We start from the raw sequence: 17,876 nt of genomic DNA, 5'->3' as shown, positions 1-17,876 counted from the left end.
AACCAAAAATGTAAAAGAAATATTGTTAAAAATGAAATTGTGTACATGGTAATGCATTACTTCAAAACATACTAAGCATATAAAGGAAAAATATTCATTGAAAAGTTTTATTTTATTGATTTTTTCCACAAATAAGTTGTTGTTAGTATCCTCCGTTACATGTCCCACCATACAGTTCTCAGAATAAATTCGATGAATTTTGTAATATTATGTACATTATCACAAAATTTTTCAAGTACTATGAATTCTAGAAAATGTAATACTTCCATTGATATGTTTGTTGTTTTTCAAATAATTAATTTTATTATTTAGAAAAAATTTGGAATTGTGTCCCACAACCAGTGTGTCTCCTCCGTTACTCATATGTTAAGTTGCAATAATTCTCACCAGAGTGCATAGGTGGTGTGGTGTTTATTTTAAAAAGGAGGGAAAGGAAGCCATAATGAAGTTTTGAGAGCAAAAGCTGCTGCAATGCACTAAGCAAGGTGATACTTTATAATCACTGTAAAATATTGGTAAGTGGTTTTCAGCATTGTGTCTTTACTGTTCATAACATATAGTTGTAAATTACTTATTTTGTATTATATAGTACACTGTGGCAGATAGTGTTGATCACCCACAGTAATTAAATGTAAAAATTAAGTTCCTAAACTAAAATATAAAAACATAGAAAAAAGAAAACTTGTCTGCTGTCTCCTCCATAGATGTCTCCTCCATTACACAGGTAGTGTAACGGAGGATATCATTGTTGTAATGGAGGATATGTTTTGATTTATGTAGTAGATCTACGTTGTCCTTTTCTTAAAATACAATATGTAAAAAACTAGGCAATTTACAGTTAGTTGAACTGTACAGTAATTTAAATTTTTTTTCTACATTTGCTACATTAACTGGATTATTAGAGATGGTGGAAATAAATAAAGTGTTTGCATATCTAAATGTGTTGTGTATAACCGCTTTAGAAAAAGTACTTGTAAAAGAGAATCAAGAAAGATAAGAACCTGTGAAATAGTTTATATGCATTCGTATTTAATGACTGCTTGTACTTAAACAATACAACCTTGTATAGCAAAGGTAGCAAAGTCCCATTTATTTCAACTGGTCTGTATGTTTAAAGTATTTGGATGAACTTCTTTAAAATAATTTTGTGTACTTATTTTAGGCTGATTGAAAATGACAGGTGTACGGAAAAAAAGTGCAAAATTTAGTACTATTGAAGCAAATGAATGGATGAGGCGGTATAGAGTAAGGATAAGAAAAGATCCACAAAAATATGAATAAATGAAGGAAAAGGAACAACAAAGATATCATGAACGTGTTAAATGTTGGAAGATCAAAAATGCTAGAAGCAAAATGAGTGATCGTGAACAAAGAAAGATTAGAAAACTCTGAAGAGAGAAAGCACAGAAACATAGGAACATAATAAAGGAGAAGAAAAAATGTTGGAAACTGGATATAAACTCGCCTCCACCTAACCCTGTGCAGAACATCCAGAATGGTAACAGTATTCAGCGTTCAGCAATTGAAAAGCAGAAAAGAAGGCGAAACAAAAGGAAACTTCAAGACAAAATTACAAAACTAGAAAGAAAAGTTGCAGAAATGAAAAAAAAAAAAACAGTGTGAGAAGTACAGGAAGCGGCTCTATAGGAATACAAATAAGAAATTTGTTACAAGAAATAGAACAAAACAAACTAAGATAAGAAAACTTTTAAAAGGACATAAGGTTTCATCACAAATTCGTAGGAAACTGATTTTTGGCGAAGTTGGGACACATCAAATCAAAGGTGCTTTTAGTGAAGAAAAAGAGCTAAAGAAGAAACGAGAATTTTTGCATAGACTATCTGGGAACATAGTAAAAAAGTATGTCTCGAGCAGCTTAAATGCCTAACTTCTCGTAAAATGGTACCACAAGGAATGAGACATTTTGGTAATACTGTACTACAAAAATAGGCAACATTAACAAACAAAAATTGGTTGCTAATTTTTTGGAAACAGACGAGTCCAGTCGATTGTCTTCCAGGAAAAAGGATACCATAACAAAAAATAAAAAAAAAGAAACAGAAGAGGTTTCTCAATGACACCTTAATGAATTTGTACAAAAATTTTATTGAATGTCATTCCAGCATAAAACTTTCATATGCTACTTTTTGTACATACCGCCCATTCTGGATTCTTGTACCAAAGGCTAAGACAGATATACATGCCAGTGTATGATACATGAAAATGTTGCCTATTTGGTAAAGAAACTGCACAAACTAAACATGATTAATGTAAATGACCCAAAAGCTGTTGTTATGTCACTGTGCTGCAAATCTGAAAGTGAGGAATGTATGGAAAGAAAGTGTCAAAGTTGCAAAAACAAAGAAGTGTATTTCAAGGAATTTAACAATGAGGAAACATCTGTTCAGAAATGGGTGAAGAAAAAGGTGAAAGTGACTATAAAAAATGAAGAAAAACTTTGCCAGCGGACCATCAAAGAAGAACTGAAATGTTCAAAGAGAGGCCTAGCTAATACTTTGTTGAATAGTGTTGATCGATACATGCAACATTGTACTAATATCACTCATCAGTACAAAACCTTAGATGCAATAAAGAAGAGTCTTTCTGAAAAAGAAATTCTTATACACATGGATTTCTCTGAAAATTATGCATGTAAATATGCAAATGAAATTCAATCAGCTCACTTTGGAAGTTCAAAACCACAAGTATCTATGCACACAATAGTGGTATACATTGCTAATTCAGAGGGAAAATTACCAAAGTCACTATAATTTTGCACATTTTATGACAATCTGAGACACGATTCTGTTGCTATCTGTGCTCATTTGAATCCTGTGTTACAAGAAATCAAAACTTTTGTGTAATGTTTTAAAAGTAGTTCACTTTGTTAGTGATGGCCTTACAACCCCAATATAGGAACAGGAAAGTGTTTCATTTGATCAGTAATTACTTGTTAAACATTTTGGATTGTGAGATAATAGAATGGCATTTCTCTGAAAGTGGTCATGGCAAAGGAGCGCCAGATGGCATAGGAGTGGCTTTAAAACGGACAGCTGACCAGCTGGTGGCAACAGGGACCGATATCCCAGATTTTGAAACTCTTCTTCACTGCCTTCAAAATGCAACATCTGGGATTCAAGTTTTGGCTATGAACAGCACCCTCATTCCATGAATTTTCTGTCAAGTTTATGCAGAAATCCTCTGGTGGAATGTTTGTGTTTCCTGAGACTGATGATGTTTCTGTTGTAGATGGAAGTGACATTATAAAAGTGTTACAATTGCTATCAGTGAACAATCGTGGACAATATTTCTTTGGAGATATGTCTGTGTTTAAGAACTTGAACTAGGTCTGGTTGAACATGAACACTGTAAATTAAATGTACAGTGCAATTTATTTACTGCAGTTGTTTTACAAAAGTTACTTTTATGCAAAGCATTTATATAACTGCTGAAATATCAAGATTACTAGTTTTAATTAGTTTTTAGCCAGTGCTAAATGTTCCTTTCTTATTAGTAAACTAAATTTTTTCTTCTCTGTTAAGGTTAAACATTTTTGTAATAGTTAATGTATGTAGCATACTTATTTTAAATTGAGGTATTTCAAACAAAGATATATTATATTTTTTTATATTTTAATTAAAAGGGTCTGTTTTAAGTACTATTGTTTCTTTATATTCAAGCACACTACTTCCTCACCGCCATTAAAAAATGCTCTGCTCCATAACAAGATTTTGTCTCCTCCGTTACTTACTGGTCTCCTCCGTTCAAAAGTGCTATTAACAATATTACTTTAAAAACAATTGCATAGAGAATTAATATGACTGGTAGTATAGAGGCATAAGGAATGTTCACAAAAGTATGGAAAAAAAATTTCAGCTTCACTGGCCTAAATTTACTTTCGAACAAAAATCATACCGGAATGGCACCTTCTCTGTAGAATGACCCGAATATGTGTTAAATATTATTAGGTGTATTAGTGTTTTTAGTATATTTTATGTATTTTGTTAGTGTTATTAAAAGTGATATAACAACACAATATTATTGTAGATAAATCATAGTATTATGTAAATTAAAAAATATATATTTTTCTTTTTTAATGAATTTAGTCTGTAATAATGTCTATTTTTATTGTTAATTATTAAATATCTTATAGGCTACGTTAAATCACTTTGAGCATCTTTTAAGTTTTTAATTATAATAATTTTTTGTACTTGCTAGTAATTTTTCATTTTGTTTGTATTGTATTTGTAAGTTTGTTTTAATTTTATTGGTTATTGGTTTATTTAGGTTAACTTAGTTTGTTTTGTAAATTTTGTTAGATCAATAATTTGTATGAACTTTGTAAAGCCGTAACGTGGTTGGGTGGAAGACAAGCCGTAATTATGCCACATAAAATAATCCAATAAACTAAAATAAATAAATAAATAAACAAAAGTACTTTTTCATAAGTGATGCGTCGAATCCACTTTACTCGAATATTTGCCTCGAATCAGAATCTATAGCTAACCGATACACGATTCCTCTAAATTTAACGTTCACGTATACTTTTAAAGCTTAAAAAGGTTTATTCTTATACTCATTTACTAAGATCTCCAAAATATAAAATTAGTCAATGACACTGCCCCTGACTTGTCTCCGTGATTTTGGGACCAGTATATTTTTCTTTTAGTCTTAGGTTCATGGTTAAAGTCCCACATCGGACAAGGATGTGTTCATAATTAGTCATAAAATATTTTATACGCGTTACAAAATATAAATTTATAAAATATATTTTAATCTTTTTGAGTCAACTCCAATTTCTTTGTATGTTACCCAAACATGAATTTAAAGTTTTTGCTAAATTTTAAAGTTTAAAGTAAATTTTTAAATTTGATGTGTCGTAGATCAATATAGATATCTTGTTACGAACATAAAATAATATGGAAAAGGTTTTATATATACACATATATATAATTTAAAAAAAAACAATGGTTGATTTTTGTGCGTATTTTTTTAGTAACTGTGATATTACTAAATTTATCTATTTCTTATTAGTAGCGACGATTTTATACAAAAATAATTTTTTTTTGATCTGATATATAGTTACTGTAAAAAAGAATGTTAAAAAGATTCCAAATATTTATTGATTATTAAAGACAAGAATATTGGCTTCATATCAATATTTAATATTATTTTTGTTCTTACGTGACATGTGAAGTGCATACAATATGTATATGAGAAATATTTTTCTACATTATTAACTTAACACGTTAAATATTTTGTGTGGAATTGGAACATTGTAATAATTAGGTAGCCTACAAATAAGACGCGCATACTTCATTAGCTGTTATCATAACGCAAGATGTACTAACGTTTAACTGATATTGCATATTTAACTGATTAAAACGTTACAATAGCAATATCACATTAATAATCAGTTTATATATCAATAAATTATTTTTTCAAACATTTTTTGAAAAAAATTAAAAACTTTACTTTTTTGTATAAAAAAAGTGTAAAAAGAATCAGTTAAAGTTCATAGTTCTTAAAAACTAGAATAAAAAAAACAGATTCTTCGAAAAGTTTTTTAGAGTTAGTATACACTGAGCATCAAAAGAGGACTTTAGGTTTTCAAAATAACGTAAACCACTTAATAAATGTTATTTACGCACGTAAATTCCATGAAATATGAATTACTGGAATTTCAATAAATCTCGTTATTGCATATTGTTGTTGTAAGGTATGAAGTGTTTCATGATAAAGATAAAAATACTATAGTGTAGGAGTTGTTATAAATTTCATTATCATATTAATATATTCACCTAATATTTGTAAAATAATTCAGAGTAGGTGTGTTTTTTTTTCGCGGACACGTACGCGGCATGGCCTATCCATCCCCAGGGTTGTAATAAATAGCCTTACACTTAAATTTGTAGACCTTAGTCTGAAATCAAGGTTAATGTTATCTTATGAACACAATTACCTCCATTATCAGTTTATTCCAAGGACATAGGTAAAATAACTATTTGGAGTTGCTTGGCTTTTGGGTTGTAACAGCGCCGAAGGTGATATCTTGGCCTTTGACGCGGCTGCAACACAGGCCTATTATTTCTGAAATATAAAAAATTAAAAATTAAATTATAATACGTACAATGTTTTTAATTGTGTGTTTTTAGGATACAGACAAGTCCAGTCCCGTAAATCAAAATACATTTTTAGAGATATTTTACAAAAAAATATTGTTCACACTAAATATTTTTTTTTCCAGTTAACATTATCCAGTTATTCTTTCTAAAAGCAAATAAATTATATTTTATCATAAATTCATATGCAAATATTTTGTGCACGCCATCTCTCGTGTACAGATAACTCTGCTGCCATCTAGCAACGGGTAAATGAGTCAACTGCACGCTCTCAGCGGATACTTTTCCGAATGGATAATTTTCAGGATTATTAAGATATGTGCAACAGCGGCGAAAACGGGAATGGTAACCATTCATGCGGCGGGCATTTTTCAGATTTTCAAAGTAAGTGCATTGTCAAATAAAACCGGAATGGTATCTAACCATTCACACTGCGGGAAATTTTCAGTATTTTTAAATTAAGCGCATTTGCAAGGAAAACCGGAATGGTAACCATTCAGGATTTTAGGAGCTACTTTTATATCTACGCACACAAAACTGGAATGGTTACCATTCCGACAGCGGATACTTTTCCGTATTTTGCAGACGAACACGGAAAACCATCCGATCCGGAAATGGTAACCATTCACACTGCGGACACTTGTCCGGATTTTTTATAGCTGCACATTTGCAGTAAAAGCCGGAATGGTAACCATTCATACAGTGGATACTTTTCAGGATTTGCAATTATACGATATTTGTCAGTAAATCCTGAATGGTAACCATTCCGGAATGCTCTGGGCACATAAGGATGTTTAATTTACGGAATGGTAACCATTCCGATTGGATACTTTTCTGCCCCCCCCCCCCCCCCCGAGCAACTTCGACTCCTTGTCGCCCACGTCAGTGCCAAGAGCCTTAGCGATTTCGCCTACTACAGCAATACAGTTTTCGCCTCTTGTCTGTCATTCCAACAATTTCAATGTTAATGTTTCTACTGTATTGTTCAAGTTCGTTAACTCTTTCTTCTAGCTCGTTGACAGATTTTTTTAAAAACCCATTTATTTCTATAGTTTTTTTTAATTGGAATTTTTTCTAATTTTTTTCTTGAATTATTTTTGTAGTAGCACGAAATTCCTCGAACTTTTCAGATATAAATTTGACACTGTTTTCCAAGGATTCTATTTTTTGAACAACATTTTGGAGAGCCGGTAACTGGCGGTGGATTTCAGCCACTTGTTCCATTAAAAGTTTCACACCAACAACCGGATCAATATTACTTACCTTAAAGGCTTTGCACTTCTCACATTACCAGGTGTCTTTCTTCAATCCAAGCTTTCTTAAGTTTTCTGCCGTTTTCATAGATGTGCACTGAAGATGAAAGTTATTTTCACAAATCCCTGAGAATTTAATAATGTCTTTCACATTCGCCGCCTCCAGACACATTAGACATTTACCACACACTTCCAACTCATTTGTCATTGTTAAGTGATTATTTACCTGACGAAAATTTAAGAATAAACCGTTTAAATACTTTTTTTACACTTTCACGATACTTCGCATTTGAACGGAGCACCGGCCGACACGTCTGCTCTCTACCGCGGTCAACAGTCAACTGATGATGATGAGGCATCCGCTTGCAATTCAATAACAAATGGGATGTGGCTGTGTCATGGACACGGCCGTGTGTTGTACGTGAATACGAGCACGTAACAGGTAATATTTTCTATACAAAATATAAAATACGCTTTGTCCGAGTCCATTGATTTCTAACACGTACCACTAAAGTCAGCCACTGGCTCTTCGGAGAAAGTATTATTAATCAGCGGTAAGTGTTTTTTCTTTTGTTGGGTTCAAGGTGCGCAGAAACCATAGAGGATCACACACATCACATTTATGTCCGAATGGATTGTTAACAAACGTAGTGGAACGTGCACTAGCTGCTGCCCAATGTTTCTTCATAATCGACGATCGTAAACAATCGATGCCTACACAGTCCGGCGTCGATATAGAAGCGATTTCATCATCCACTTGCATAATTTCAACCGCCCCAGGTGCAGATGTACTGACACAGTCGTTGATCCGCTCGGCCGCATTCATTCTTTTACGTTCCCGGCACTGCTTCACTCGGTCATGTTTTATGGGTATCATTCGATTGCTTTTGGGAAGATCTTTACAACCGTATACGATCTCTGTATTTGGATTTGGCTTTTTGACGTGTATAGGCCGACATTATATATTTTATTTTAACATCATATATATATATTCACTGTAACTATTTTAAACTAATGTTTTATATATGCAATCGTTATATTTGGACGAGAGCTGACGATTTAAAACTAAACGAACGTCGTAGCTTCTCCTAGTCAAAAGTTATACTAAATGGAAATCTCGAAACGCAGCAACATGACCTCAAAATAACGGCGCTTCCCCCTCCACCGTGCGCGATGCGTCACAGTCCTCACTTAGCGTAACGAATCCTTTGATCCTTCAGCTATCTAGTGGTGTAATTAAATGTTGGATGGAGATGATAGATATTTAGCTGCAACACCAAACTGTATCCCCAGATTTTGCTATTATTCGTTTTTTTCAATTGCCTCCCAATAAAGAAGCAATTTTAAAGACCTAGGCCGGTTTTCAGAGTCGTGACTTGAGGGAAAGTAAAGTATTTTTCCATTTGATTAACCTGAAAAACTTTTGTTTAGATTTTACTTACCTGACTCTGCAAGCGACCCTTATTCACGTCCAAATATAACATAGTCCCGATGTTTACATGACTACACCTGAAGCATTTAGCTGGCGGAAAACTGGGAACACTGGAACGTCCGCAGTGGCGAGAGGTTTGGTTTCGACAGATATTGGTGACGCGTATCGCGCGCGCGCGTGTGTGTGTGCACGCACAGAAAGCTGCGTGACCGCGGCGCGGCGCCCTGTCGTGTGGTTCCAGGGCAGGGCTGCTACGTGCCCGCCAGGTACGTGTTCGCCGCGGTGCTGACTCTGGGCGCGTTCCTCAACCTCGTCCTGCGGGCGTCGCTGGCGGTCGCCATAACGGCCATGGCGCGCAGCAACGACAGCGGCGCGGCGGGCGAGGACGACCCGGACACCTGCCCCGCCGGCGGCGTCTCCCACGACAACCACACCTCGAGCGGCGCGCCGGTAGGCCCCGCCCCGCCCCGCCCCGTCGCGCTCTCCGACGTTCGTCCCCAACTCCACGCCGCGGCCACGCTATTCGTGTTGGGTTGTCGCGATACCTCGTGTTCGGACATCGACGGTGTTCTTTTAGCTTGGCTTCTGGGTTGTAGCCGCGTCCTTGGCGAATAATTCACCGATTGTTTCGGTCGACATTGCAGTCGACATCATCAGGGAGAAGTAGGTAACTGCTCCCTGATGATGGCGACTGCAATGTCGACCGAAACATCGGTGAATTATTTGCCAAGGACGCGGCTACAACCCAGAAGCCAAGCTACTTCAGGGAGCAGTTACCTACTGCTCCCTGACGATGGCGACTGCAATGTCGACCGAAACATCGGTGAATTATTCGCCAAGGACGCGGCTACAACCCAGAAGCCAAGCTACTTCAGACAAATGGCCGTGAAAGCCTGCGAACATTATTGACGGTGTTCTTTGTCCACGTGGGAGTCGAACCAAATCGCTTTCCGCGCCTGCGGTTTTTCGGGCGATGATTCGCGCGTAGTATAAGTCTGCTCTGCAACTGAAGTAGTGAAATGTAGCCACGCGAACGAAGTTCGACTCGACAAATTCCCTTGATGCGCACAAACTCACCGAAAGCGTCGCGACAGGCGTTCGTGTTCACCCGAATACGCGTACATCGCGAATTTACGAACTACTTCGCCATATTTGTTACGACTACGCGAGAATTCGCCGAATCCCGATAGTGTGGCCGCAGGAATACCGAATGAGTCTGAGTTTGACCGTCGAACTTCGGTTGCAGGTCCATCACCACAAAATTAGTTGAAAACTTCTGTACGACCTAATGTTCTAAAGTACTTCTCTCGTGTGGTGTGCGTATTTGAAGTTGGGGCTGAACAAAATTTTTATTGTACATATATATATATATATATATTTATTTCTAAGGATATGCAATTAAAAGACGCTATCTTGGTTCAACAATTTTTGTTAAAATTTTGATTATTTCATTTCATTTTAAGAAGTTTGGCTCTTTTCAGCATTGTACATACTTTCATGGAATGCCTTGTTATTAATAGTGACATAGTTTCCACGTGAAATTATTTTTTTCAGCCAGAATGACTACAACTGTAATAATACTTCAGAAGACACTATTTTGTGGTCTTATAAAAATCATAAAATAGTAAAATTATAAAATATATCAAAACTTTTTATGATTAACGATGGTATACAAACTAGGCATAATTTTAACACCCGGGTAGCATCAATCTGGGAACAGTGTTCACTTTTTTACTCTGTGAAACAGAGCTAAGCGTGAAACAAGACTATAGGCAGTTTACTCGCCGATTCATCATATTGCCATCCGGGGCAGTAAGTGTGGGCGAGGCCAGAAACAGAAGTTTCTATAACTCGCTAAGTGCATAGTTAATCAGGTGCACCCCACACTGGTGAAGAATCACTTGAATCGACGGCGGGGGTGCGTGTCTTGTGGGATAAGTTTGGCACACGGGCCTGTGTGTGCGCTGGCAGGTTGTGTAATTCTATAAAAGTTACGTGTACCTAATTCGGCGGGGGAGTGAAGCTCCCCACCAGTTAGATCGGCCAACTGACGTGATGTAATGTCGTGTTGGTGTGCATTAGAGGCTTGTCTGTGTGCTGTAATTTCAAGTGACCTAGTTAAACTCGGGTGTGAAACAGAGCTAAGCGTGAAACAGACTACAGGCAGTTTGCTGCACAGACGAGTGCGATGCTTGAAGGGGGGGTTGGGGATGGGTCGCAGACGGGCGAGTTCGCCTGGGACGAGGTGACGCAGAGCTACGTGCTGACGGCGTCCGGCTACGGCATGCTGGTCTCGTGCATGGTGGGCGCGCGCGTCGCCGAGCTGTGGAGCCCCAAGCGGACCTTCGCCGTCTGCATCTTCGCGTCGGCCGCCGTGTTCCTGCTGCTGCCCGTGACGGCGCGGTGGAGCGTCAACGCGCTCATCGTGTCCCAGGTCGTCAGCGGCCTGTTCGGGGTCAGAGTCCGCGTCAGAGCCGGAACCACAACGGCGCGACGGACGCGAACCAGTCACGTTGCACGCAACTGTGACGTCGCGGGCTTCCCGATTCGCGAGACTGTCTATTTCCATCGGTTCGCGGGTGCGACCTCGAGAAATTAGCGCCAGAATTTTGTTTTCGAATTATGGTTTGACTGGTGCATTGGATTTTATTATTAATTTTTTGAAAGTTTTGTTTACAAAATTTGTCATTGAAATATCGTAAACATTGAAAGCTGTTATATGTGTGGCGCATATGTAATTGCCATAAATACTTTATGTACACACACACACATATATATATATATGTATGTGTATATATGTATATTATTTTGTAATGCTAGTAAAAACCACATTTTTACAATAACGCGATATTTTACTGTCGCATCGCGTCCTGTACGTCGCGTCCGTCGCACTATTGTGATTCCAGAATCACAATGGTTAACATAACTGTTCTTTGTAAACTTTTTTTTAAAATTGATTCAAAATTAAAAAAAAAAATATCTTTGTTATGTTTATAACAGACCCTTAAACAAACGTTTAATTGAAAAAAAAATTGGTTTTCTGTAAAGTCGGTTTACGGACGATAGTTTAACGTGACAACGTCATAACAAAACATTGATGAAATGATTGATCCAGAAGAAAAGGAAATATCATATTCGGCCTGAGACTGAGCCGTAATAGGTTTTTGCAACCAAACCATTTAGGCATTAAAAATATTATATTCTTTGAGGACGATTTTTTTTTTAATTTTTCATTCTTTTTCATCATAAAATCTACCTCTGCATACTTTTATGAATACAATTGAATCACTTTTATTGAATTATCACTATTTTGTATGGATACAAAGGAGTGAAATGAAATGTGCAATTGAATTAATAAATTTACTTTTATTTGCATTCATTAATTCTAATATATTTCTTTTGAAATGTTGCGTGTGCCATATTTATTTTTACAAGTACAAAAAAAATTACGCAGCTGACGGGCTTCGAACCGACAACCTTAATTTACCAGTTAGGTACGCTAACCACACGCCCACAAGGCCATACTAAGATTATGTAGTTTCCAATGTTATATAAATTATTTATAAAACCTTGTTCACGGTAGGGGTATAATATTAACACGATTTTATAACAAATACGCATCCCAAATACACCAAACTTATTTATATCGTGTTACAATATTTTTTAAAACATTGTGCAAAAGATCCCGGGTGTAATTTGAATTATTATGTGTAACTGTAAAACACCATTGTTGGTTCAAAACGTATTTGAATTTTCAACATTACTTTTAAATAACCGTACCGATTGTGCTGAAAATCGGTGGACGATCGTTAAATTACATAATATTAATAATTCAAACGACGAAAATATGATTGAAAAGTCAAATCCATGGTTGTTCCAATCGAGTGGAAGAGAGATGCCACGCATGCGTACAATGAGCATGAAGAGAGATGCCACGCATGCGTACAATGACCAAACAGAATACATCCGTAGTGGGACATCCGTAGTGGGACACTTTTTCGTGCGTGCAGCCGGCGTTCATCGATTTATTAGACGTTGTCACGTCAAAAAACGTATAACACATACTTTTTAAATAAACATTTATAAACTGATAAAACTATTTACAAACGTTATTAAACCAATAAAACTATTTGCAAACATTATACACTGTTTTATAAATTGAATGAATTTATTTCAAATCATGAACAAAAAAAAATATGTTGCTTACATATCTCTCGTAACCAAACTAGGAGAGAGAGGACAATAACTATATACTGCAAAGTAAAAGGATTGTGTTTTTAGTTTTTAGTTGTTACGTCAGTCTCTTTAAAGGTTTTCTTTTGGGACCAGGTCTACACAACCATGCGTATATGAGCGGCTACTTTTGCCAACAAACAGCTCGCAGTCTTTTGTTCTGACGTAGGAAAGTTACACTACAGCTAACTCTGGTAGTACAGTTGGGTGGTTTCAGAATGTTGTAATATATGTAAATGCACTATCCTAAAATAAACTATACTTCTTCCTGATAAAAAAACAGCAGAAGTCATGAATTCGCGTTATGATTTGATGTTTTTAGAGAGGAAAGTTTACTGGCACTATTTTGAGATCTATTATTAATGTTACAGGGTCCTGTGCAACCTATACACATGGCCATGTGTTCAACATGGTTTCCACCCCAAGAAAGACAACAGCTCGGAGGACTTACATTGTCTGGTGAGTATTACTTACATGTGTATGTAATTAAAGGGTATGTCACTAAAAATTAAAAATTTGTTTGATACAATTTTTATATTTCTTCATTCGTTTAATTTCTTAAAATTTCCATCAGTTCCCGAAAGGTACTTATTGTTTTGTCTTGGGAAGCCTACTGTGTTCGTCTGTGCTGTCGTCGTGTTGTCAGAATACCTGTTTAATTTCATCGCTGGGTTCACATGTTCGTCGCTGTAAGTAGGAGTGACAAGGGGGTTCTGGCTCAATGTAAACATTGAAATGTAAACACCGCGCCAGTACCCCCATGGGCGCCCCAATCTTGTTTCATGGGGGCCGCCATCTTGTCTCGTGGGGGTCGCCATTGTTGTTGACATTGGCTACCAGGGCACGCCACCATCGCCGCCACTGGGGGCCGCCATCTTTTTTTCCGTCTGCTGGAGGCCACCATCTTAGTTCAGCTTTTAGTTACCGGAAAGCACCACCGTCGCTCCGAAGGTGGGAATTGTATACAAAAAATCCCAGGCGGCGAGTGGATTCGATCCCTGGGACGCACTAACATCGTGGTTACGAGGCAGACGCCTTGACCACTAGACCACGGGACCAGATAAAGTATGGGGAATTAAATAACGAACATATGCCGCCATGTCTTTAAATTTCGAAAAGCAATGCCTCCATACTAGCTATGTCTAAACCGTTAAATTTCGAAAAAAAAATATGTCTATAAACCCCCACCCCAAGTATGCCTAAAACCCCCATCATTATGCTTAACCACAATGTCTTTAAATTAAAAAAAGCCCCGCCATACTAGCTATGTCTAAACTGTTAAATTTCGAGAAAAAAATAATAAACCCCCACCCCAAGTATGCCTAAAACCCCCGCCATTATGCTTAACCGTCATGTTTTAAATTTCGAAAAGCAAACCGCCATATTGTTAAATTACAAAAATATGCTAAAATCAATTACCACCATATTAGCTATGACTAAACCCCTCCACCCCCCACTACAAGTATGCTTAATTGCAATGTTTAATTCCCAACCGTCAAATTTCGAAAAAAAAATATGCTTAAATAATACAGTCATTCTAGCTATGGCTATAAAACCACGAGTATGCTAAAATCAATTACCGCCATATTAGCTATGACTAAACCCCTCCAACCCCCCACTACAAGTATGCTTAATCGCAATGTTTAATTCCCAACTGCCATATTTTAAAATTTCCAACAGCCATATTTAAATTTCGAAAAGCACCCGCCATGTTTCAGTATGCTTAAAAAAACCCCACCCGCCATATTAACTAAGACTAAATAAACATAACCTCAAAAATCCCGCGCAGAGAGTGCAAGATGTTGTCCGCTGGAGCGTCACTCATAAACTGCGCAATTATAATCCCCACATCATATTATAAGCATAATAATGTCTTTAAAAACAACACTGTTTGTGTGGAAATGCTTTAAGTAATAAGCATAGTTATAATTTATAATATTGTGCAAACAATGTGTTAAGTATTAAGCATAGTAAAATTTTATAATATTATAAATATAGAAAATAAGCATAGTTAAATTTTATAATATTGTACACACACTGTGTAGTAATTGGCTCTCGGCCAATGTGTTAAGCATAGTGACTATTACTTTACGTAGAGTTACAAACACCGTGCTGGAAACCTCGCTCGTGCGCCGGCGACCAGGAATGTGTTTACCTGCTGGGTGACAGTGAAAGTGTTTACCACAGAGAAACAAGGTCAGGCCATCGCTGCGTACAGGAGAGGAGCAAGCACAAGGAATATACAGAGGTGGAAAAAGAAATAATGTAGACAACACACGGGTAAAAAAGAATGTTGGTTTTATTTTAATTACGGTATAAATCATGTGTGGCGGACGACCCCAACCCCGAAGGCCCCGCCAACTCTTCAACTCCCTCGGCCGCAGCGAACGCGCAGTCGAGCCTTCGCTGCGGCCAACTTCAGGCTCACGTTCCCGCGGTGGCTGTGGCTCACCCTCCACCACCTCTTCCATAAAGAACAGCTCGGCTATCTCTCTCGGTATGTGGGTTGACATATCATCACGTGTTGATACAGCCATCTCGTGTTGGGGAGATCTGCAGAACAATACATACGCAGTAGCTACAGCATAACCCAAGTCTGTAAAACAATTACGTTAAGATTTGTATAGAGAAAATAAATTACGTGTTTAAAAGAAATTATGTTAAGATTTGTAAATAGAAAATAATCACGTGTGTAAAATAGAATAAATTACGTGTGTAGAAAATACGTTAATGTTTGTATAAATTACGTTAAAAACATTCTAGCTTTAATTTAAAAAAAATCGTTAAAATAATGCTAGCTTTAAATTAAAAAAAAACACGTAAACATTTATATAAATTATGTTAACATTTCTTTTTTTTAAATAAATTATGTGTTTAAAGAGAAAAGGAATATATGTAAAAGTATGAAAATTATGTTAAAATCATTCTAACCTTAAATTAAAAAAAAATATATATATAAAAATGTGTATAAATTATGTTAAGACCATTCTAGCTTTAAATAAAAAAACTACATAAACGTGTATAAATTACGTTAAGACCATTCTAGCTTTAAATTTAAAAAAACTACATAAACGTGTATAAATAATGTTAAAATCATTCTAGCTTTAAAAAATAATTATATAAATTATGTTAACATTTCTTTTTTTAAAGAGAAAAAAATAAATTACTTGTGTAAAAGAAATTAAATTACATTAGCCTTTGTAAAAGAGATAACTTTTTTTTAAAAAGAGAACATTAAATTACTTGTGTACTGTGACATACCAATTTATTATCCACGTGCAATGGTGCGTGGTTCGAGGGGGTGTGAGGATCGGAGCGCTAGGCCACCCCATCCCCATCGGGGACGACAGCATAGCTGAACGTAACAATGGGAAAGGGCTAATCGTTGTCCGGGGAAAGGCGTAGGTTCTTATGTCCCCAAGGTAGAGTGCTGACACCGTCTTCAGAAAGCCAACGCTTATCATCTCCTGAAGACAATGCTACCTTGGTCACATGCTCCGTAAACACAGTGTGGCCTCGCGATCGGAAATGAACCCGTGAATTTTGAAGGAAGCATTCCAGGTATTGAGGAAACAGGAGTGAACGCAGTGCGCTGGCCTTGATTCCCTTGGCCTTACGCGTAGAAGAACCGTCCTCCATCTTAAATGCGTAAAGCTTCGGGCGAAGACCAACAAACTCTGTGATGATATTGCCAGCGGCCTCATCCTTCATCACCCCCATTACACCCTTATTAACCAAGGGGAAGCATTGCTCATTACCTGGCGCATAATTGGAAGTGTCGAAACGGGAAGCTAAATCGGGGCGAATCGAATCATAAATGTTGTCACACACAACGTGGTAAATTAACGAATCCATATCCGTGTACAGGAGATGCAGAGACTGTGGAGGGAATTTCTTTTGCATGTAATTATAATGGAAATCATAGAGAACTAATTTTAATAAATCTAAAATGGTGACACCTGTGTACAATGGTCTATCAAAGGTAATCGTCCCTTTTTCCGAGAAAAATGATGTATCACCATCGATGTCAATGGTGTTGAAATCCCAACTCGTATACTCATCCCTGGGAACCCATTGGAAATTACCCACAGGAAGCTTATCCAACATTGTGTGAGCATACAGTGCGTTAACATCGAAATAACAGATGTACGAAGACGGAAGGCTCGGGTCGTGACTGGAAATGTACACATTGTTAGCTTTCGCGTGACGTCGACTTACATTTATAATACCTCCACGAACGGCAGACTCTAGGAAGAGGTATATGTCCGGGTCGGTCACAAGTTCAAGACGCACACCGGTTTTAACTAAACATGCATCCCATGCGAGCGAGGGAGCGGTAATGTAATGAGCGGGATCAAGCGAATAATGCTGTAGGCAAACGAAACGAAACGACTCGAATATATCGGCCAGCAAACAAGTATCCACCTTAAGGTAACTAAGTGCGTACTCTTTCAATGTGGCACAATGGAAGACGTCCCAAGCCCTTTGAGCGTGAGTATAGTCCAGATCACTCACGTCCGTGCCACTCATTACGTTATGGAACGCATCCTTTGGTGGTAGCGAGGCAGTCTGCAAATGTTCACTAGACTTAACAAAGTCATAGGGAAACACACCTTTACGCGTAGCTAACTGAAACTGTGCATCATCTGGAAACATTGAACAGGTGAGTTTCAACTGATCTGGCGTGAGATTGCCAGCGAGAGTTTCCAGAGATGAATTTAAAAAGTTAAGTGAATCAATAAATCGAAGACGCACAGCGCGCACGCCTCCTTGCGCATAACCTGAGACATGTATGTATTTAGTAATACATTTATAACTCTCTAGAGTTACGCCTAA

The 17,876-nt window shown here is 37.1% G+C and overlaps 1 protein-coding gene across 2 annotated transcripts in view; it reads left to right on the top strand.

The window, feature by feature from the left end:
* The window catches only part of LOC134531453 (sialin-like), a 62,612-nt gene that overhangs the window by 1,490 nt on the left and 43,246 nt on the right, over nt 1–17,876 (top strand). Inside the window, exons 2-4 of one of the 2 annotated variants that reach the window (XM_063367164.1) lie at nt 9,049–9,257; nt 11,029–11,262; nt 13,412–13,499. In XM_063367164.1, coding sequence (XP_063223234.1) covers nt 9,049–9,257; nt 11,029–11,262; nt 13,412–13,499 — 531 coding nt within the window. The remainder of the gene's footprint in view (nt 1–9,048; nt 9,258–11,028; nt 11,263–13,411; nt 13,500–17,876) is intronic. The other variant, XM_063367165.1, reaches the window with a different exon arrangement.

This window comes from Bacillus rossius, chromosome 3 (genome assembly GCF_032445375.1).
Source record: "Bacillus rossius redtenbacheri isolate Brsri chromosome 3, Brsri_v3, whole genome shotgun sequence".
Taxonomy (NCBI): Eukaryota; Metazoa; Arthropoda; class Insecta; order Phasmatodea; family Bacillidae; genus Bacillus; species Bacillus rossius.
The sequence above is the reverse complement of the archived record's forward strand: the minus strand, read 5'-3'. Positions and strand labels throughout refer to the sequence as shown.